Genomic DNA, 24,963 nt, shown 5'->3' with positions numbered 1-24,963 from the left:
TGCCTAAGCACTAAAATAATAGCATCACTCATAATTCATCAATATAATATAATTTAGAATAATTGATTATTTAGAATAATTGATTATTTAGAATAATTGATTATTTAGAATGTAAGATTCTCAATAGCATATTTATAAATATACGCAGATCAAACCCGAAGTCAATATACATTTATGAAATGCTTTTTAAAATAATGTCATTAAAAGGAGGGTTATTTTTATAAAATAAAATCTCGCAAAATCTTGACACATTTTTTTGGCACATTTATGTATACACAATAACAGAATGTAAGCCCATGGATATTGATAGCATTGAAAGAAAGTTAACTCTCTTTATACAGAAAATGATTTCTATAAAATTATACAAGTAAGTTACTTTCTTACGTTTAATCACAATGTCAAATGAGCACTCCTTCCCTTCATTTCCTGCTGAATCTGTTACTGTATACTTAACATTATACGTGTTAACTCCTTGTTCGGAGGCTGGTGGTGGACCTACTACTTGTGTAGGTTCCAAACCCTTGTCCTTGTTGTCTGTCACTACTGGTTTGTTCCAAGAGATAAAGGCAGTGTCTTTGTTATCTCCAGGATAGAACATTAAGGTATTTGGACATTGTTCTATTGAGGGTGGTTCAACGTCTACAAAATGAAAACCAAAATCTTATTTAAATGATTAAAATAAACTTGTTCTCATTTATATTGAAAAAAGAAATCCAGGTTTTTCCTGAGTTTATCCTGAAACACTGATATTTGATCGGTGAAATAATTAATGAATGTCTATTGAAACATCTGTAAACTGTAATTTGTTTATAAACGAATGATGTGAGTAAAATGCATATATAGCAATAAAGTAAATGGTACCATTTTTTTCTGCACTAGATGCGCATTTCGACAAACAATTCATCTTCAGTGATGTTCGAGGCCAAAGTATTTGAAAATCCAAAGCTTATTGAAAAGATGATGATATGAATAGCCAAAAGATGTAAAGATAATTATCTAAAAATTGGAATAATGATATAATATTGTATTTGTTTTGTAATAAACGATTCTATAAGGAACTTAAAACGTTTTCTGTATTTTGTACTTTTTAAAATGCAGTCAGCAGTATAGTGGAAAGTTAAAGATGCGTGGTGACTTAGCGATGTATGATACAAAACGTTTGATGCTGTACTAATAATTACAGGTAATTAACATTGTGTCATGTTTATTCATACGGCAATTCTACTGGCACTTCAGTCTCATTGCAGAACAAATCGATTTCTTCAAATCTTATAAATACTTAGGCAGTCTATGCATTAATGAAACGTTAGTAGCGCTTACCGGGAAAATAAGATAAAATTCATAAATTCGCAGGGCCCTTTTTCTGTACTGATTTTCTTTATGATTCAATGAACAGTTTGAAACAAATGGTCATTGACATGCAATGTATATTTAATCAAAATCACCATAGCTCTTCAATTTTGTACTTAATTTAGTATGTTGAATTTTTTTGAGTCGTGCGTCACTGATGAGTTTTTTTTAAGACGAAACGCGGGTCAAAAGTACAAAATTATAAGCCGGGTATTTCTGATATTCTATTTTATGTAACTGTCATACAAGTGAGAGGTATAACTGGCTATAAAACCAGGTTTAATCCACAATTTTCTACATCGGAAAATGTCTGTGCCAAGTCAGGAATATGTCAGTTGTTATCCATTCGTTTGATGTGTTTGAACTTTTGATTTTGCCATTTAATTAGGGACTTTCCTTTTCGAATTTTCCTCGGAGTTCAGTAATTTTGTGATTTTACTTTCTATTGATCATTGTTTGACGCCGCCTCATCACAAATCATTAACACTTTATCACGGCGACTGGTATCTTAGATGAGATTTAGTTACTAGAAGTGTTAGGTTCAAAACATTTACCAACGCAATCTGGGTCGTATCCATTCCATGTTCCTGATGCCAGACAAACTTTCGTTCTCCTCTGATTTGTAGGAATATCAAATCCTGCATCACATCTAAATGTACATATAGATCTGAAGTAAAAATCTGCTGTGCACGAAACTCCTAGCTGACCACGTTGTACAATTGCTGAACACTGTTTCTCTATAGAAAGAGAATAACATTTGATAATTTATCTATCTTTATATTTACATGTATATACATTAGCTGTTCAATTTATACAAATGCCGATCTCCTATTGGTTGTAAAACGAGACGTTTGATTTTATTCGTCCTTTGAATAAGTTTTAGATTCTTAAATAGATAGTTTGGCCTCGAGCATCACTGAAGAGACATTTATCACCGAAATGCGCGTATGTTATAGAAAAAATAGTCCCGTTTATGTTCAAGTATGTTTATTGATGCCGTCATACGCTTTTATTTCATATAAAAGCAGCCAATGCCATATGAAAGCAACCCATGATTATGAAATGATTATCACTATTTTTATTCAATATTCTCTCTGTTTCAACATTGATATATTTTACAACTAAAAAATCATACTTTTAATAATTCCTAAATGTCTATGCTATTTATAATACGCATATATATTTTCTGCGAGATATATATGGTCAATGTCAGAAAAATATAAACTTTTTTGTATGAGGCTGATAAACTGCGGAAGGGCGAGGTTTTACCGAGCACTTCCAAAGTTTGTGCCGAATACAAAATTTTTTAATATTTTTCTGACATTGACCTTATATTGTTTTTATACTGCAACTTTAATTAATTCATTGATAGCTTTTTAAATCGTAACACAGATGTCAAACTTATGTTCATCCCTTAATGAACCCCTGATTGTGGAGAAAGTGTTCCAATGACCATGATGAAATTGACATTGTACAAAATATAGCTATGTTGCTATATTTATGAAATAAACACAACTAGTTGCAGTATAAATAAATTAAATTACCTACTTATGAACAAGCCCCGGAAAGAACCTAAAAGAACTACAAAGTAGAGTGTGTTCATGTAAATACAAATCTTTCTGATTGACACTTACTCTCACAATATGGCTCCTTTGGACTTGACCATTGACCTGTTTCTAAACATTCTATTCGTGATGGGGCTCCTTTTAGTGTATGCCCCTGATAACAGCCATACGAACAAACTGTTCCTAATACCATATCATAGCTCGGGTGACATACTCTATATCCATCTGGTATGTTGCTCGAACGCACTGGACATCGTATAACTGGAAGCATACAACACTTAGCTCGTTATACTAATGATATATGAATTGAAAAAGACCCGATATTGTCATCTTTTTTATGCTAACTTATGAAAATTAACAAAAATGGTCGTATTTCAAAAAGATGTAACTATATTTACAAAATGTTTGTGTTATGTTTTGTTTGGTGAAACGTTTAGTTCAAGGCTTACACCTGTTTTTCATGTGGTTTAATTGATTCTAATTCATTCGAATAAAGCTTTCTGCTGTGTTCCGCTACATTTGTAAGTACTACTTTATGTAATAAGCTTTCATGTTTGTGTGTTTTTTGTTGTTTTTGAGGAGGGGGGTCTGAGTTTGATCAATTAAACGTGATTGCTTAATTCGTTTGCATCTCAAAAATGCTAATTACGAAATTCTAAACATGAATTGACTTAGGAAAAATAGATAATCTAACATGACATCGTATCCCTTTTTATATCAAATAAAGAATTTATTTAATACTAGAAGACAATAAAAAGAGGGGCGTAAGATACCAGAGGGACATTCAAACTCATAGATCGAAAATAAACTGACAACGCCATGGCTAAAAAAAAAGAAAAAAGGAACGGGATTGTAGTTACGACATTAGGAACATAGTTCATAACGGAAAAAAGGGTATATGTATGTTCCAACTGGAACACATATTATTGCATTGTTTGTAACAAAGATTCCACGTGCTATCCATGACAAATTGAATATTAAAAGAAAGCTTTGAAAAACAAAAGAAAATCTTAAGATTTAACTCTTCATTTAATGGTTGTCCACAAATGAAATTAAAAGAGTTGATGTTTTTTAAATTTGTTATCGTGTAAAAGCGTTTATCATGCTCGCATTTGAATCATGTAGCGCAGCTTCATACAAAACGTCATAAGAATTATATAAAGAAACCTTCAATATTCAGAAGTGCTCTGCTTAGTTCAGCTATTACTTGTATTTTAATCTATTACATATATGTCTACCTTTTACATATATATTGAAGTTGCAGGTTGCCATATTTCCTGCTCGATCTCGGGCATAATAGCCAACTGTAGTGGGTCTACCATCTCGTTCAAAAAATGGACCACCAGGAAAGTAGGGACCATTTATATGAACGCTGTGAAATACAGAAAACATTTTTTTCTCTTCTTTTTTTATTGAAAAAATTGAAAATGAAATCGTCATCGTTCATTTATAAATATCAATGAAATAACAAAATTACGAACACAGTTCTTGCAGTCCAGTATCGAATTGAATTTAACTTTCTGGATTTATATATCTTCAGTAGAGCCATTCTAAGTTTACTTTCTAAAAGCAACTGTCAGATCCCACCCCAAAATTTGAAAATAAAATACATTTATGAATAAAAACATATGGTAGCTAAACTACATTGCTTTACTAAAACGACTACCCAGTGTATGCTCATTTTGCTCATGAGTGTTGAACTAAATTATTTCTTGAACTATATTATACCGAAATTCATAAAATGAGAATTTATCAAATTTATGTGAAACAAGGTAACCAAAGCCGAAGTATAAATGATGTGTGGTTTACACAAATAATGTTCAACATGTTATTATGATGTATAAAAAGAAAAATAAGGGGTTCGTCCAGTATGTTTTCTTACCTGATTTGTCCGTCTTTGTTATCCCATGCCGTAGGAGGCGTCCAATCAACAAAGGCATGGTGCTGTATCGGTATAGCATTTACTGTTCTGTCAGACGGACAACTACTTATCTGTGGTTTAGTTCTATCTCCTGAAAAATAATTTTAAAGAGAATGATTATTATTACCATGATTTATCAGCATATTATTTGTTTTGTTATTTAAAACCTAGCTTAATATTATATAGTACCGGGTACGGGGCGCCGAATGGGACTCTTGTGGTTTTGTACTCGAAATTCAATTTTGTACAGACAAAAGTTAGTTTAAATTTGTTAAAAAAAAATGAGTTCAGTTTAACAAAATTTGTAGCATACTACAAATTTAAATTTTGTCATACAAAATTATCTTTCAGTGGACAAATTTAGTTTTGTCATGACAACATTCATTTTTGTAACACAGACTTTACTTTTGTTACCTAATTTGAAAATTGGGCGAAAAAGTCTATTTTGTATGCAAATTAGTTTAGTTTAGATTCTGTGAACTAATTTGCATACAAACCTGAGATTTTTGTGTTTATTTTTGTGCAGACAAAATTGAGTTTTGTTAAACAGAAGTGAAAATTTAACACAAAAGTCAATTTTGTCTACACAAAAAAAAATTGTAATGACAAAATTCATTTTTGTAGAAAAAAATCATTTTTGTCTTGACAAAATTCAATTTTGTGTTTATTTTTGTGTTGAAAAAATTGACTTTTGTGACACAAAATTGAATTTTGTAATGACAAAATTAGTTTTTGTCATGACAAAGTTTAATTTTGTGTTTATTTTTGTGTAGACATAATTGAGTTTTGTTCAACAGAAGTGAAAACTTATCACAAAAGTCAGTTTTGTATTCAAATAAGTTTATATTTGATACCTATTTGACAAAATTGAATTTTGTTTTGTCATGAAAAAAATGAATTTTGTCTACAAATCTACAAAAATGAATTTTGTCTACAAAAATGAATTTTGTCTACAAAAATGAATTTTGTCTACAAAAATGAATTTTGTCTTGACAAAAATGAATTTTGTCATCACAAAATTGAAGTTCTCATAAAACAAGTCTGTATCACATAATTTTGTAAGACAACAAGAGGCGCTCAAGAGCCTGAATCGCTCACCTTAATTTTGTCTACAAAAATGAATTTTGTCTACAAAAATGAATTTCATGACAAAATTGAAGTTCTCATAAAACAAGTCTGTATCACATAATTTTGTAAGACAACAAGAGGCTCTCAAGAGCCTGTATCGCTCACCTTAATTTTTTTGGTTAAATCTGTCATCAATGATTATTTTGGCTTTTCAATTTATTTAAATGTTCTTTGAATCGTCCTATTTTTCTTCAAAAGCAAAAAAAAAAAATCATTTTCTCCTATGTTCTATTTTAGCCATAGGAGCTTTGTTTCTTGACATACAAGGAAATAAAATATAAAATTTATACTAGATACTCTGAAACTCATTTAGCCTAAGTTTGGCTGAAATTGATACAGCAGTTTCAAAGGAGAAGATTTTTTAAAGTAAGTCAACATGATGAACAAATTGTGAAAAAAGTTTTTAAAGGGCAATAACTCCTTAAGGGGTCAATTGACAATTTTGGTCAAATTGACTTATTTGTAGATCTTACTTTGCTTAACATTTTTGCTATTAACAGTTTATCTGTATCTATAATAATATTTAAGATAATAACCAAAAACTGCAAAATTTCTTTAAAATCATCAATTCAGGGGCATTATACCTGAAAAACCAGTTACCCAATTCGGCTGAAAATTTCAGGACAGGTAGACCTTGATCTAATAAATACTTTAACTTCTTGTCTTATTTGCTCTAAATGCTGGAGTTTTTGAGATATAAGCCAAAATCTGCATTTTACCCTGTGTTCTATTTTTAGCCATGACGGCCATGTTTTTTGACGAAATAAAAAAAATAAAACACAAACTTTATTTTATACACCCTACTGATCATTCAGTTGAAGTTTGGTTGAATTTGGTTGAGTAGTTTTAGAGGAGAAGATTTTTTAAAGTTAGCAAATATGATGAACAAATTGTGAAAAATTGTCATTAAAGAACAATAACCCCTTAAGGGGTCAATTGACAATTTTGGTCATTTAACTTATTTGTAGATCTTAACTTGCTGATCATTTTTGCTGTTTACAGTTTATCTTTATCTATAATAATATTCAAGATAATGACCAAAAACTGCAAAATTTCCTTAAAATCACCAATTAAGTGGCAGCAACCCAACAATGGGTTGTTTGATTCATCTGAAAATTTCAGGGCTGATAGATCTTGACCTAATGAACATTTTTACCCCGTCAGATTTGCTCTAAATGCTTTTTTGAGATATAAGCCAAAAACTGCATTTGACCCCTATGTTCTATTTTTAGCAATGGCGACCATGTTTGTTGATAGATCAAAACTTCGCATACAATTTATAAACTAGATACCCTAAGGAACATTCAGTTAAAGTTTGGAAGTATTTGGCCTAGTAGTTTCAGAGGAGAAGATTCTTGAAATAGTTTACGACGACAGACGACGACGACAGACGACGGACGACGACGGACGACGACGGACGCCAAGTGATGGCATAAGCTCACTTGGCCCTTCGGGCCAGGTGAGCTAAAAATGATTTTGTTTTGACAGAATTGAATTTTGTACAAAACCACAAGAGTCCCATTCGGCGCTCCGTACCGGGAGTACAAAGTTTGTGTTCGAAACATCATTATTTGATTTGTTGATTTCAAAGTCTGAGTATCGAAATGTTATGACTGCAAGACCATCCTAAATAATGTCATAAGACCTAGGATACTTTCATTAACGTTTATTGTTTTGTTATAAATTATTCTGTTATTTTTTTCAATCGAATTGTTTCATATATTTTTCATGTTGAGGCCTTTTATAGCCGATTATCTGTATACGTTTTTCATTGCTGAAGGCCGCACGGTTGCCTACAATTGCTTACATCCAATTTAGTTTAACTTTGGTGGCCGGGATAGATGTCTCAGTGCAATTGGAAATTATATTTGTGATGAGCATTAAAATTTTACTTACGGGAACTAGGACAATTGAATACATTGCAAACAAATCTGACAGCCTTTCTGACAATTCGTCGAACCCATCCGCGTTTTCTTCTTTTTAAAGGTTTCGCTGGTTCTGAAGAACCTAAAAAAAATGTATTATATGGTTCATAAATTAATAAAAACTGATTAATATTGGCTATTTATAACTTTTAATATACTTTATGAATATTCATTATTGCATGTATTTAAAAAGGTTCTTCAGGTGATTATAATTCAAAGTTCTTACATTAGAAAAAAAACCCAGAAATCTATATATAGCAATTTATAAACTCAAACAATTGTATCAAGCAATGCAACACCAGAAAAATAGAACATTTCGCGATGATAGCGCAAGCTTTGATCGCTTTTTATGTATAACTTTGTGATTGCTTCACCGCCCAGAAATAACATGACATCAGAAAAATTCAAAAAAATGTTTTCAACAGACTGCTTCATGTCTTGCAGTACTCGTTTGTGTAGTTAACTTATACATAAATAACTGTGTGCTTACAGTCTTTATCTTCCACTGTCCATTGACCACTTTGGCAAAGTGCCCAGGAAAATTCTCTCATAGATTTGCATCTAACTGTCAATGTGGTTCCATGAGGAATAAAATCTTTTACATCAAGATAATCTTGTCGAATATGAAAATATTCTGTCAAGGCAGATATTGGACACTGTAAACATACACATGAAAATGTTCTGTCAAGGTAGATACCGGACACTATGAAAATACACATAATAATGTTAAATCAAGGCAGATACCGGACACTATAAACAGAAACAGTGAAATTTTCTATACAGTCACACAACAGGACACTATAAACACATACTTTTAATGTTCTATCAATGAAGATACGAAACACATTTAACATACACAAAAATGTTATGTTAAGCAAATATAGGACTCAATTAACATTCACAAAATAATATTCTGTCAAAGCAATTATTTGACACTATACACATATTAAACACGCGTAAAGTTGCAAATTTGACACTACATACATGTACGGCAGATAAGGGACACTGAAAAAATATTCTGCCAAGGCAGATACGGGACTATTTAACTGGCACAACTTTTTGGAGATTTGGGACTTCAATGCTCTTCAACTTTGTACTTGTTTGGCTGAATAACTATTTTGATCTGAGTGTCATTAAAGAGTCTTATGTAGACGAAACGCGCGTCTGTCGTACTAGATTATAATCCTGGTACCTTTGATAACTACTAACATACACATGAACATTTTCTGTCAATCGCAACTTATAATACGGATATTTTCTGATTTATATAAGATAAAAACAAGTTATGGAATATAAATGTTGGTATGGGTAGGTATCAAATGGAAGAATTTATCTAGTGAGTTTGTACTTGGAATTCTATGGTGAGTTAAAGTCTCTGATGAGTTTGTTCTTAAAACTCTCGGCTGAGTTTCTCCTTGAGTAGTAGTGGTACTGCAGGCTATTTGTTCAAGTAATTTATTTAAATCGTTTCGATTGGCAGAGGAAAGAACATGTGTCTTTGCTGCATCACATTTGTCTGCAGGTTATTTTTTTCGTGATCAGACCTGGTGTTTTCTTTGCTTTTTCTTCGGACATCATCGTCATTATAAAGCAATGTTGTCGGTGGTGATGGTTTTTGTTAAATGTAAGTATTGTAATGTTAAAAATTGTGATTCGGAATTGAAGCGTACGTTTGAATACAAGTGGAAACACCATGATACATTTACACGAAACACTGGACACTTTTAATTTGCAAAACACTCATTTGCAAATCCGCCGCCGCCTCAAACAAGAGCTACAATATCATGTATATAACCAAAATGTGCGGAATTACATGGGATTTAATAATTTCATTGGTTTTATACTGTTACTTTCATATTTATTTTGCAATTTGAATTATAAAAACATGGGATTTTCAATATCCCATGGGACAGGGCAAAATCCCATGGGATTTACCATTATCCCATGGGATTTTGGTTAAATCCCATGGGATTTTTTTGGTCCCATGGGATTATTGTAGTCCCATGGGATATTTGTTGTCCCATGGGACAAAAAAAATCCCATGGGACTATAATTATCCCATGGGATTTTTAATATCCCATGGGACAAAATAAAATCCTATGGGATTAAAATTATAAAGTTATGTGTATGTTACAATGAATGCTGTTTGGTAGTAAAATGTTTTAAATGTATATAAGTTTTTTTTTATATATACATATATATAATTTTTTTTAAATTTTGTCACAAACATGTTTTTTATTTGTTTATATGACAATAAAGATTATTCTTATTTTGGAATGTATAATAATAATATTTTACAGTCAAAGAATAAAGTCCTTTCACTGAAACAAAATGATGAAATTTCTAAATAAATGTAAAAATATTGTTTTGAAATCTATGTCTTGTTTATTCTATTATGAAAAATAGAATTGAAAAAATATTTCATATTCTGACTGAATAGTTCACTCTTTTCATGAGGTAAGATTTTCTTTGTTATAGGTTCATTGCAATACTTGTATAGGCAAACAATTTGAATTATATATACCTTTGTGGTGTACATAATAGTATGCTTATATTTGCAAATTTATAATATAAACACTTTTTGTTAAAGTTTTTGCTTTCTTTATTCACAACTTGCTATGTACAATTATTCAGTACACTATATAAGAGTGAAGTCAATAAATAATTTCATTCACTAGAATATTCCTGCAATTCTTAGACAAAACATTTTTTTCAATCTGTTCTTCAAAGATCTTCATCTGTACATCTTTATTGAATGGAGAGATTCAAATAAGAAGACAAAGCAAGTTTATTTGGACAACAACATTCTAATATCTTGTTCATTCGTTCCATCTTTCAATTGATAATTACATTGTTGTATTTATATGATCAAGTTCTTGTGCATCAATGATCGTGATGATATGACTCCTTTTTGTTTATAGTCATCATGTTGAAATTTCCTCTTTCAAATAAATGTAGGAAAAAACATGTTCCATTTCAAATTAATAAAAAAGTCGCACTATAGAGAAAAATATCAGCTATAAGTTTTCCGTTCAGTATTGATCTGTGAATGATGACCATGAAAATCGAGATGTCTGACCTACAAATAACCAAACTCAAAAATTATCAGTGAAGAGATCAATAAAATGGCTATTTTATCATGTTTATGATTAATATGATAAACTTTCATTTAAATATTCAAGTACTAAATTACAGAAATCGCTTAAATTTTATAATAGTTTAGTTATAGTACAGCTTATTTAAAATTATAATAAAAAATATAGGCCACCGATGAGTTAAATAAGATATTACATTTCTAATGCAAAAAAATGGCATTTTTGCACCAAAGGGAGATAATTTGGAGCTTTTTCAATGATATATGCATTTTAAAAGTCATCTGGGGCCAAACCGAATTGATTGTTTTGAATGATTTGGTGTACCATATGATAAAGTTATAAATAAAATGAGTTTTGAAAAAAAAATATTAAACATTTTTTCTGAAATTGTTATACCCTAGAGCCTCCTTAAATGTCATTTGATCTCTATTGGAGAAATGTCTCATTGGAAATCAGACTGCTAAGTGTTTCTTATTTTTATATCAACCCAGCCATATTATACCTGTCTAATATCAGGAGCTTGTAAATAGTTCAGTGGTTGATGTTGTTTCATATCCGTCATTTTTATTTTTCATAATTTTTTGTTTTTATAAATTAGTCTGGTATATTTGACGTTTGAATTAATGCTCTGTTTCAAATTTGGTTAGTGTTGACTTTTATAGATTACTATAACATGTATAGGGTATGGGTTTGCTCATTCCTTACAGGTCATCAATGGCCTTGAATAAGTAATTACAATGCTTACATCCACTAAATTGAACTCTGATGGATAGTTTTCTCTTTCATCATACCACATCTTATTTTAATAAATATTTAATCATTATTTAAGGACAAAAACTTTAATAACAGTGAACTTACCATTTAGGCTTTGTTGACCTCTGTAAATCTTATTTTGTTGATAATTTCTTCTGTTTATAGTTTCCCCTTTATCTTTCATGTTCTTGCCCTACACATAAAAGGGTAAATATCATTTAATGACAAAAATAACTACTACATGTATTACATAATTAGTAGGCAACTGAAAATTTTGTCTTATTTGTATATAACATCAACTTACTCATCATTCTTGCTGTTCAATATCATGAATATTATCATTATTCTATGAATATGAGGTCACAGTAAAATTAACCTTGGAAGGCAGACATCTTTTTTTATATGATCATTCCATACAACAAGTAGACCTATGCTTAAAAAATCTAAGGCCAAAATTAAAAATATGTTTGTTTCCCCTCCCTCCACACGGGTCAAAAAATTATTTTCCACAAAAAAATCCAAATTATTTTTTTCCTGAAAATAATTTGTTTCCATTTTTGGAAAGTGCTTGAAAGCAGAAGGATTGATAATCTAAATAAATACACTCAAATTGAGCACAAACAACTGATAAGTGGCCTGGACTGGACAAGTCAAACCATTCATGTGACCATGCTATGACAATCACATCCAGTTAAAAAAAACTAGAGGCTCTCAAGTCAAGAGCCTGTGTCGCTCACCTGTTAATGTGTTTACTGATGTCGGCCATCTTCGTTGGTAGGCTGGGTCATTAGACACTTTTAAAAAAAATAGATACCCTAGTATTATGATTGTGGCCAAGTTTGGTTAAATTTGGCCAAGTAGTTTTAGGAATGATTTTTATACAAGTTACAAAAATGATGAAAAGTGGTTCAATATTGACTAAAAAGGTCAATAACTCCTTAGGGGGTCCTCTAACAATTTTGATCATGCTGACTTATTTGTAGATCTTACTTTGCTGAACATTATTGCTGTCTAAAGTTTATCTCTTATCTATAATAGTATTCAAGATAATAACCAAAAACTGCAAAATTACCTTAAAATCACCAATTTTAGGGCAGCAACCCCACAACAGGTTGTCCAATTCAACTGAAAATTTGTGAGGGGATATATCTTATTCTGATGGACATTTAAATCTTGAAAGATTTGCCCTAAATGTCTTAGTTTCAAAGATATAAAGCAAAGCCTGCATTTTACCACTATGTTCTAATTTTAGCCATGTCGGCCATTTTGTTTGGTAGGCTGGGTCATCGGACACATTTTTTAAACTACAAACCACAATGATAATTGTGGCCAAGTTTGGTTAAATTTGGCAAAGTAGTTTCAGAGAATAAGATTTTTTAAAAAGTTACAAAAAATGATGAAAAAATGTTAAAAATTGACTATAAAGGGCAATAACTCCTTAAGGGGTCGACTGACAACTTTGGTCATGTTGACTTATTTGTAGGTCTTACTTTGCTGAACATTATTGCGTTTACAGTTTATCTTTATCTATAAATTATAGTATTCAAGATAATAACCAAAAACTACAAAATTTCCTTAAAATAACCATTTCACAGGCAGCAACCCATCAACAGGTTGTCCGATTCGTCTGAAAATTTCAAGGCAGATAGATGTTGACCTGATCAACAATTTAACCCCATGTCAGATTTGCTCTAAATGCTTTGGTTTTTGAGTTATAAGCCAAGAACTGCATTTTACCCCTATGTTATATTTTTAGCCATGGCGGCCATCTTTGTTGGTTTGACGGGTCACGCCACACATTTTTTAAAACAAGATACCCCAAGGATAATTGTGGCCAATTTTGGTAGAATTTGGCCAAGTAGTTTCAGAGGAGAAGATTTTTGTAAAAGTTTACGGACGCAGGACGACGGACGCCAAGTGATGAGAAAAGCTCACTTGACCTTTCAGGTCAGGTGAGCTAAAAAGAACCTGCCTTCCTGGTCTGTTTACAAAGGGTAGACCCAGGGGAGGGGAAACAGACATTCTTTTAAATGTGGCCTGATAAAATGACAAAACCAAGAAAACTTATCATTGACCAAAGAACAATAAAATGCGGTCATGGTTTATATATGAATCTGCCCTTCGGACGGTTTATTCCTTGAATGCCAACATTCTTTAATCTACCGACAATTTACCTGTAAAATTATGTTGGCATTCAAGGAATGGGTGCAAGAAGTTATCACAACAAAAGTGGATGTTTTCAAAACAATCATTCTAATTAAACAGAAAGGTATATTCCAGGTAGCTAAATCACATTGAATTTCATGTTTGTAAAGTATTTGGAAATTAATTTTGTGCTGCAACTGCTTGAACCAATATGTTCTTCTCTAAAAATAAAACTTTGAAAATTGTTGCATCACTAAGTTTATATTTACTAATAAAATATTCAATATGATATATGGATTTAGATTAATCTCTAATATCCTCTTTTTAGTTTGAAATAATTGTATGTAACTAGAATTTAAAAAATTTAAAAATTAAATATGTCTTATGTTAATAAACATTCCATTCAAAAATATTGTCTTTTTATAAAAAGTAATGAAAATATTTTTATTTTCTTTATTTCTTTAGAATTCATGATAATTTTAACCCCAAAATCAACTACATTTTCTTATTAAAAAGTGATAAAATGTTGCAATTTTATGAAGTTCTCTAGTTAAGTGTTACAATTAAATGCTTTTAAATTCATCTAAATAGTTATAAAAACACCTATTGTTCTTCTATAAACATGTATCGAAATATTTTTGTTGGCATTCAAGGAATAGGTAACATATAAAATGTTGGCATTTGAGGAAGACACCCTTCAGACATGCACACCTTACAATTGTTTCATATCTACCAAATATAATCTACCTGTAACTTTAAACATATGATAAACTGACAAAACAATGCAGCGTTTCATTGACCAATGAACCATGAAAATGAGGTCAAGTTCATATAAAATATGACAGACTGCAGCTAAGTGCATCTTACAATTATTTCATTCACTAAATAAAGGGGCCTTATTGCTTACAGTATCCGGAAAATAGACCAAACCACAAAAACAAAATATTTTCAAAGTTCCTTATACCCTGCCAATTTGTTATGGTTGTGCCTGTTCCAAGTCAGGATCCGATAATTCAGTGATTGTCGTTTGTTTATGTGTAACATATCTGTTTTTCATTTTTTTTGTACATAAATAAGGTTGTTAGTTTTCAACATTCAACTTGGCTATCATGTGTAAAATCATACAAGTGTTGGGAAAACAGGAAGTTGTCGAGTGATGAATCTGAAAATGCATCACACGGTATAGCTGACTTATTTAACCCTGAAACCAAATTTCAGAAATCCTTCTATTGTAGTTCCTAAGGAAAATGGGACGAAAAATATTCATCGGACGGACAGACTGACTGATGCAAGGATGGATGGACAGACAGTGGTAAAACAGTATACCCCCCTTTTTTTAAAGTGGGGGCATAATTTTAATACCGGGCTATAAAAACCCATGCAAGATGTCAAAACAAAAAGAAGTAACCTAATTCTTACTTGTTAGGGGCTATTTATTTATTGTCGGTTATACATATAACAATACAACATATTAAAGGTCTGTAGAGCTTTTATCCGACATACATATATGACAAGCACAATACATTTGTACATGAAACATAAAGCTCATCACTGAGATAGTAGTCTCAGATAGAGGGAGGCGAGGTCAACCAAACTCCCCTATTCAATCTGAATGTAGGACAGAAAGTCACAGTCAAAAAGTCACACACTGTCACAGGGCAAAAAGTCACAATTTAGTTTTGAGATTATTTTTCTTTGAACAAAAAAACACTCTTTTTGTATTTTTCTTGAAGTTTTATACATGAACATGATGTAGCAACTTTAAATTAAAATTTATTAAAAACAAATAAATTAGTGCATTAGGTTTGCGCACATTACCATTACATTTGCGCACAAAAATCATTACGTTTGTGTGCAGCTTTTGATTACATTTGCAAGCATTTTTTAACATGTAAATATAAAAAAAAAGATATAGTATGATTGCCTTTTACAGCTGATTATGCGGTATGGGCTTTACCTCGGGCTTTGCTCATTGTTGAAGGCTGTATGGTGACCTATGGTTGTTAATGTCTGTGTCATTTTCATTGATTTTGGTCTCTTGTGGACAGTTGTCTCATTGGCAATCATACCATATCTTCTTTATATTGGCTTATGGTTGAAGGCCGTAAAGACCTCTAGTTGTTAATGTCTGTGTCATTTTGGTCTCTTGTGGACAGTTGTCTCATTGGCAATCATACCACATCTTCTTTTTTATATTATGAACAATTTCCTAAAATTAAAAATGAATATATGTAATAAAAAGCAGATATTTCAAAATCTTTTTTCATTTATATTCAATCAATTGTCAACAAATTGTTTGTGACTTTTTGTCCTATCAACTTTGTTACTTTATGCCTGAGTTTGACATGTGTTTGAATTTTTGTTCTGTGACTTTTTGTCGGAATGTCCTGTGACTTTCTGTTCGTTTACCTTCCATCTTAATCAGTGAACTGAATAATTGTTTTTTGCAGAAGTCCGGGGAGTGTTAAAAAATCACATGTGCAAGTTGAGAGTCAACACTTACACAGGGACTACACAATACTTTTTCAGAATGTCAGCAAAACAGAATCACTTGTGACAGGGGAGTGTAACCGATAAATTGATCCTGAATCAGATAAGATTTTCCCGGTACGTCTAAACACCTCTCAGGAGGACCTCCTGGGTGCACACATGCAGGGCATACAAAGTGCACTCATGGCAGACCCTATATAGTCGCCGTCGTATCTGCACACATGATGGATGTATATATTCGTTATAGATCGTCATACACTTCTCATTTTAGAGTTAAATTTGCAAGCAACCTCTTAAGATTTTAAAATAATAATGCTAGATCTACTAAAAATATACTATTTCCCCCAATTTTCGCATTTTTTTCGCCATATAAAATATTTAGGCGACTGTGCTTTTAGTGAATATAAACGATGACGAGGCCTCACGAATAAATATAAATATGAAATATACTGGAACATCGATTAGCATAGATCGAGCGGTAAACGGACAGAAAGTCACAGGACAAAAAGTCACAGGACATAAAGTCACAAATTAGATAGGACAAAAAGTCACAGGACAAAAAGTCACAATTAATCCTTCGACAATTGTTTGAATATATAAAAGAAAGATCTTGAAATATTATCTTTTTATTACATCTATTCATTTTGAAGTGTAGGACATTGTTCATAAGCTTTGTTAAATAAAAAAATAGTAAATTTTAATCATTCAAAAATGATATTTCTTGGCACCATGAAGCCATTTAAGTACCATGTCATGATGACATCTTGTTTTCATAACAATTATTTGATCATTATTGATATTTATTGAATAATTTTTAATTACAAAGTTGCTTTAAGTTTAACACTACAAGAAAAAAACAAAACTTTTATTTTTTAAATTATTTGTTCTTGCTTAAAGAAAAATATTCTAAAAACTAAATTGTGACTTTTTGTCCTGTGACTTTTTGTCCGTGACTTTTTGTCTGTGACTTTTTGTCCTGTGACTTTCTGTCCTACATTCGATCGAGCAGCAGAGTAAACTTCCACATAAATCTCGAAGTTATTTACGCCGGGTAATATAGACTGCTCCTGAATAAAGTTGTCAAATACATTAATTTGTGTTTTTTACTTCTACAAGAAATTTGATTCAAATGCTAATTACGCACCATTTGCTGAGCAGAGAATCATTCTAAGCCAGGAACTATCTATTCTAACTGATAACAGTAAGAATAGAAAGTCTCTGTAAAATGGCAGTCGATCCTAACAGAACTGTATTAACTTAATGATACATGTACATCATAATATCGATTATTGAAAGCGATCCATTTTAACTATAGATGCGATGAATTATTACTGTTAGTGCAGTCATTATTAATGTAGAATTTTCAAAGATGCGAGGAATTTTTATTGTAGAATTATGTGATAAATGCACTTGCAACAAATGAAGAAAAAACTTAGTTGATGACTTTAGGATTTATGATACATGTATTTTCAAATTGAAATACAAACTCCTCATTCATTCCTCTTAAAATATATAGCTTTTCAAACTTGTAACAAAAGCGATTCTCAAAATGTCATACTGTATTCTTCAGATTACGTTTCTCCTTGATTTTAACTTAGTTATATAGGGAATCACTGGAGCGTGACAGCAGCGGGCCCTCTTAGGCAGTCAGTGGACCCCTACTTATGAAAATTTATAATTCCGCGAATGGATACTACCGCAGAGGTAAAACCATGCACATTTGGGTTGGGTTATTGTACACGAAATGCATGCTACAATTCATTTGTGTTGATTTTAGACCCTTTGGAACTCTATGTGGGCTATTTCAGCAACTAGGCAAAAAATACACGGTTAGATTCAGCATGTCAACGAATTCCAAATATCTATATTAAAGGACTTTTGTCTATAAATTTGGACCCCACAAAATTGAAAAAGGGACCAAAAATATAAGAAAAATGCATGCATCGGATACATTTGTTATTGAAGGCATGACTGTAACAATAGAATGAATATACAAAAATATCTTATTCTGGGGTCTCATTGGGGGGTTCTGATCCCGGATCCCGCTTACTGTTTTGGCAGATTCCCGTATTCCGCTTAATGTTTTGTCAGATTCCCGTAACCCGCTTATACTATGCAGTTCTCATTTTTTGTAATTATCCGTGTCCCGCTAGACTTCATTTTCTGTTTTTTACTACACAATCATTTGACTTTCACCTGTTACGTTTGCGCAAAAATAGACGCTTATACCCAAAAGCGACCCACTACTTTACTCTATTTTGACTCATATTAAGCCCATTATAAATATATTAAAAAAGAAGCGTGGATTTTTTTATCCCTTTTTATCCCGTCTCGTTTCGTTTTTGAGCCATATATAGATGTCGTATGTGACAATGAGACAACTCTCCATCCGAGTCACAATTATTAAAAGTAGACCATCATACGTCAAAATACGGTCTTCAACATGGAGTCTTGGCTCACACCGAACATCAAGTTATAAAGGGCTCCAGTGTAAAATCTTTTAAACGGGAAAACAAAGGTGCAATATATATCAAGATTTATGTAATGAGTGGTGAAGTGTCATGGAAATGGATAAAAAAAAAATAAGGATAAAGATCCCTATACGCTTTATAAGGAACTAAATGGAATACATTTGAAATAAATGTTATTTCTATTGAATTTATTAGAGAGTTTTAAAACCAAACTTTCCTCCGTAAGTTAAATTTTATCAAATCTTTCTCTTACTTTATCTATTGTTTGAGCAAGTCGGCTAAATCAAGCCTTTACAGCTAATTTCCTAATGCATGTAAAGCAAAACTGTGGTTGGCTTTTTTGCTTTGTTTGTAAAATTGTTTATACAAACTTTGTAAATAAGATAGACATTTTTAAATAATATGAAAAGGCATAGTTTAACCTGTTTTTTCTAATATTTGAATTAAATTGGGTGTTATCATAATGATTATCCAATAAAAAAAAAGCAAGCAAATCAACTAAAGTCTTGCTCTTCATGCTTAAAGAAATGAGCTGTAATAGATAAAAAAAAATATACAGTAAAAATGCACCGCATATACAATAATAATGATTCGCTCCACAGTGGAAATGAAAGAATAGTATCATTATTCGACAGTAAACATGACTAGCATTACGAAATCATCATAGTGGAATTTAGTTAAATATGAAGAAACTGAATGACAAAACATATTCTGCGCTACACAACTTTAATAATTGTATTAAAATGAATATGTTTTACTGCAACAACATCTTACATGTTAGTTATAAAGCACCTGCACAATCTGTTCGTGAAATGTCCTAAATATTCACCTATTTTGGTATATATTTCACAGCTGGATGGCTGTAGGCGCGATAAAACCCAGCTCGCATCTGTTACTTTGTTTTATTAGTATTATGTATTTCTGAACATATACATTTTAACTCATTTTCTTCATTTTCTTCAAAAATTAAAAAAAGTTCGTCTGTTTATTTATCATTCTACATTAGACATTTATGGCATATACAGTAAAAATGATATTTTAGGATCCGCACTTTACATACACTGTGTATTATCTTTTAAAAAAAAAATACACCTGTATAGTGTATATTCTCTAGTGTAAATCAAGGGAAAATACTGTGAACTATCTGTGCATTGGGGCTTATTAAAAGGTATTTCGGGGGAAGAAAGAAGGGAGGGTGAGTTCATGGGAGGTAATCCCCACCCCTTTCAATTTGAGAATATATTATATGCTATTATCTTGTAAACAGTCCAGATCCCCATCCCTAAACCATATATATTCTTGAATGGGACGATAAAACAAATCAAATGAAATTAAAAGGAGGTCTTTGGGGGTTACCCCACCCTGTTCAATTTGAGAATGTGCTATTATCTTGTGAACGATCCAGATCCCCACCCCTAAACCATATATATTCTTGTCGGGGACAAAAAAATTAATAATGAAATAAAATAAAAGTGAAGTTCTACCCCCTCTAGTTTGAAAACTTGTAAACGGTCAAGATCCCCACCCCTAAACCATATTTATATATTCTTGTATAGAACAATAAAACAAATCAAAGGAAATATAGGGAGAGTCCATGGGGTTCACCCTCACCGCCACATGTTTGAGAAACTTTTAAATGGTTGAGATCCCCTGTCATCCAGTGGTTAGGTGAAAATATTTCAGGATCACTGATCCCCACCCTCAAACCATATATATTCTTGTATGAGACAATAAAACAAATCAAATGAATATAGGACCATCCCCTTTGTCTTGGGTTGGCAACCCCCCCTTTTTAAAATGGCTGGATCCGCCCCGGCATACCATCTAGCTAGCTATAAAGGCTTTAAAAATATGAAATCAAACAAGGAAATTAAGTGTAGGCAACTGTTTTGAATTTAAAAAAAAGTCTTTTACATATATAACAATGTTAAATTTTTTGTGCATTTATTTTTGCTTATCGTATTTTCACTAATGGACAAAATTGCATGATTGAATATTGTAATTTAAGAAAAATCAGCATACATGATATAAAATGGGAAGTGGAAACTGGGAATTTGACAAAGAGACAACAACTCAATCAAAGAGCAAACAACGGCCGAAGGTCACCTGTAGGTCTTCAATGCAGTGAGAAAAATTCGGCACTGGTCTTCAGCTCATAAATATGTATCAGAAATGAAAACGAGATACAGCTTTCAGTTGTATTAATAAAAACCTCACAATAAGTTCTGAATATCAGAATATACATTATTGCAAGATTCTCTCAAAATGTACACATAGAGCTGAAAAACTGTCAGTGACTGTAAAATTAATCATGCTTACATTGAAGTCCATGGAGTCCATCTTAATATGCATACTCTCGTAAAAAGGAATATAAGTATGCAATAAACATCAAGTTTTCAAAAATAAGAGTATCTATGCCATTAATTTACGACAAGATCTTAATCAAGTAATAATTTCAGTTTGTTTAAATATTTCGGAGGTTAGTATGACCTCCTCTTTGGTGATGATGTTTTCTTTTAAAGTTGGGAAAATTATGGTACATGTACCAACAAAAATAGAAACACAAAGTCAATCTAGAATTATGTTTTTATCATTTTTTTATGTTTAGGTTGTCAGCAAGATGAAAAGGACAAGTATGCAGTTCAAATTCAAAATGTGGATAAGTTGAGGTTCTAGGTCTTACCTTTGCAGATTTTCATATTTTGCATGAATGAATTCAAAGGTTATATGATGGACAGCAGAGAAAGAAAAAAACAACTTTTCAATTATCCTGGTCCTGGATAAATGTAAAACATCTTGTTTTTTGGTAAGTTTTATGCTCTGTTTTGATAGTGTTAGTGCATTCATCTTTCCAGTCTTTCCTCTAAATTGTAAGTTTTTGGTGAGTGTTCACCATGAAATTCAGTAAGTAACTTGTGGATTTACATGTATATACTCAAAATTTAGTACTAATATTAATGGGATTTTAGCATGACATCCTGCCAAATGCTTGTTAATCATGTTTATGTTCCAGAACATACAAGTATTTGGACTGTACGCATACAGTCTGCCCAATTTTAAGAAGTTGGTCAAGTTTATTACAAACAAATGTACAGTACAGATCAACATAACTGAAATCTTTAATAGATTAATACAAAAAGTTTAATTGCAGTTAAAATAAAAACACAGGTTTGGTCGAGCTGGTACCAGACAGTACAAGTATACTTAAATGGTCTGACTGTACACATATGATGGGACTGTAAGTTCTGGACCGTAAAAGTAAGATCCAAATACTGATATGGTCTGGAAAATTTATACATGTCTTAAAATTAATATCTTAATTGAACTTGGTAATAAGTTATTTGATAGAACTATAATGTTTTGGGATATCAAAATCAAAAATATCCGAATTTTAACTTTTAATAAAGAAGAAGATTATTGATGTATGTTTAAATGTATATTAAAATGAGACAGCAAGCCAACAACACAAAAAGTAAGGATAAAACATACATATTTTTTTTGTATCAATGTTATAATTTCCAATATGTTCAAAGAGTTCAAGGTATTTTTTCATTGAAATAAAACACAAATTGAAATCTGTCTGAACTTCAAAGCTTAAAGAAAAATTGTTTCTGTTGTCTGCATTTTGTATGATATATTGCAAATTCTTGTGAATAATGGAATGTTATTATAGTTGTCTAAAGTTTTAAAATTGATCTTTATACTGTAAATTCATAAATTATTGCGTGCATTTATTATTGTGTTTCTGTCATTTTAGACTTAAATGCGATTTTAAATTTTACGATTTTGAGAAAAATCCTGGTTAATCCATATAAAATATTTCATAATGTGAGTTTAAATTATTGCGTTTACAACTCCGTTGCATTTTTCGCAATAAAAAAAAAACGCGCATTAATTCCGAATTTACAGTATATATATATGTTATGTATATAACTTGGGAAAATACCCAAATGTTATAAAGAAGAATAAATTAATTGATTGTTATATGGTATTAGAATAGGAAGATGTGGTATATTGCTAATTTGACAACCCTCCATCAGAGACCAAAGGATGTAGGCCGTTAGCAACTGATGACACTGGACAACCTTTAACAATCAGTAAAATCCATACCGCATAGCTATTTTTATTGAAAAATCATATTATTGCTACATGTATGAAAACAATTTTGTATAATCCATTACTTTAGATTTTATTGGTTCTTTTTCAGAAGGATTGAAATTCACCACCTAGAATAAATGGAGAAAACATAGAAACAAGACCAGAATAAATTCAAAGACAAAAGTTGGATCAGTTATTATTTTCATCACTCAGTCAATGATTTGAAGTTCTTTTAAATTAAAAAAAATATTGAAACCACAATAATGTCAAAGTTCTGTGCTGAATGTCCAAAAAGTGGACTATACCATCAAACAATGCTGGATGATAAGAAACTTTTAATGTTTTGTGATGAGGGATATTGTGAAAAAAATAGATTTACTTAAATAGCTACTAGTATGTTAAGCCTAACAATAGAGTTAATTGATTTCAAATGGCAAATAATTGTGTTTCAAGAAAGTATTCTATAATTCATGAATAAACATATATTGATACTTACATTATCTGCTTTGTTGTTTAAAAGTTTAGTTTTGAACAGTTAAAGAACAATATGCTAAATTAACATTTCCCAAGAAAAAAAGATATTCAATTAAAAAGATTCATCTTAAAATAATTTACTACCAAATAGAATACATTGTAACATACACATTACTGTTTATTTATATCTATATATTTATAATTAGAATCCCATAGGATTTTAATTTGTCCCATGGGATATTAAAAATCCCATGGGATAATAAAAATCCCATGGGATTTTTTTTGTCCCATGGGACAACAAATATCCCATGGGACTACAATAATCCCATGGGACAAAAAAAAATCCCATGGGATTTAACCAAAATCCCATGGGATAATGGTAAATCCCATGGGATTTAGCCCTGTCCTATGGGATATTGATTTTATAATTCAAATTGCAAAATAAATATGAAAGTAACTGTAGAAAACCAATGTAATTATTGAATCCCATGTAATTCTGCACATTTTGGTTATATACATGATATTGTAGCTCTTGTTTGAGGCGGCGGCGGATTTGCAAATGAGTGTTTTGCAAATTAAAAGTGTCCAGTGTTACGACATAATTCGGTACGAGACCAACTTATTTTCTGAAAGTTGCTTTTTTATTCAAGTACGTCTAGTATACTGAATTTGCATGAATTATTAAAACATATATTATATTGATATGTATAGTACATTTAAAAAGTCCCTGTATTTGGTACATTGTATTTAAGATATTTCAATATAGAAATAAAAATGCCGTATTGAAATTTTCTGTCGTCTTGTACTGTTTTCAAGGTGAATTTTTACCAGATTGTAAAGAGTTTATAAATGCTTACAGTTTTTAATAAATTACTTACATGTTTCTCATTTTCTCCAAAAACTTTTACGATGAATAAGGAAAATACAGCAACCACAATCTTTAACGTCGTCATACTGTTAATGTGTATAATTATCGTTAATTATCCTAAAATTTAAAAAAAATTATGTGAGTTATTTTTAAAATGCAGAGGAGGGTTCCGCATGTTTTACCCCCTTCCTTCAGATATATATTTAAAAAAATTCAATTAGAAGTTCAAAAATTTGTGACAAACACCCATTTAAAAAAAGAGCCTTAGGATTGATGCCTCGGCTAAACTACAGATCAAACAAAAAATTGTTGAAGCATTAAAGAAAACATTTGTCAATGATATCATATGAAGAATATCATTTAGAATTTGAGCAATTTTAAAATTCAAAATTTTGATTTTCATTTTTGTGAACGTATATTAACACTTTTTTTTTTGCTACAATGTATCTACATTTCACAGAAAAATTATCTGCGTGAATACCAACAAAACGAAAAAGTACTAATCTATACATTAAAAAAATATTTTCAAATTTAATGTATTATTTTGAAATTAATAGCGATTCTAGTATAATAATTAAGTTCTTTTAAAACAGACAGAAGTGACAAATATTATTTTCAAAGTTAACTTACCCTTAAACACCACAAGAATGATTGAACATAATGATAGATTTCTCAAAGGA

The 24,963-nt window shown here is 31.1% G+C and overlaps 1 protein-coding gene and 1 long non-coding RNA gene across 2 annotated transcripts in view; both read right to left on the bottom strand.

The window, feature by feature from the left end:
- The window catches only part of LOC134724991 (sushi, von Willebrand factor type A, EGF and pentraxin domain-containing protein 1-like), a 39,636-nt gene extending 15,241 nt beyond the window's left edge, over window positions 1-24,395 (bottom strand). Inside the window, exons 1-8 of the mRNA XM_063588431.1 lie at window positions 24,294-24,395; window positions 8,380-8,545; window positions 7,861-7,971; window positions 4,798-4,927; window positions 4,154-4,287; window positions 2,985-3,176; window positions 1,905-2,087; window positions 385-639 (exon numbers count right to left, since the gene is read on the bottom strand). Of these exons, the coding sequence (XP_063444501.1) occupies window positions 385-639; window positions 1,905-2,087; window positions 2,985-3,176; window positions 4,154-4,287; window positions 4,798-4,927; window positions 7,861-7,971; window positions 8,380-8,545; window positions 24,294-24,368 (1,246 nt within the window). The 5' untranslated portion in view covers window positions 24,369-24,395. The remainder of the gene's footprint in view (window positions 1-384; window positions 640-1,904; window positions 2,088-2,984; window positions 3,177-4,153; window positions 4,288-4,797; window positions 4,928-7,860; window positions 7,972-8,379; window positions 8,546-24,293) is intronic.
- LOC134726983 (uncharacterized) lies at window positions 10,324-16,441 on the bottom strand. Its single transcript, XR_010108693.1, has 3 exons — window positions 16,292-16,441; window positions 11,843-11,930; window positions 10,324-10,968 (listed from the first exon to the last, which is right to left on the bottom strand). It is a non-coding gene; the product is annotated as an uncharacterized LOC134726983 (long non-coding RNA).
- Window positions 24,396-24,963: the final 568 nt, after the last annotated feature.

The sequence above is a fragment of the Mytilus trossulus genome, chromosome 7 (genome assembly GCF_036588685.1).
Source record: "Mytilus trossulus isolate FHL-02 chromosome 7, PNRI_Mtr1.1.1.hap1, whole genome shotgun sequence".
Classification (NCBI taxonomy): domain Eukaryota; kingdom Metazoa; phylum Mollusca; class Bivalvia; order Mytilida; family Mytilidae; genus Mytilus; species Mytilus trossulus.
Note: the sequence above shows the minus strand (reverse complement) of the source record. Positions and strands in the feature narration are given on the sequence as shown.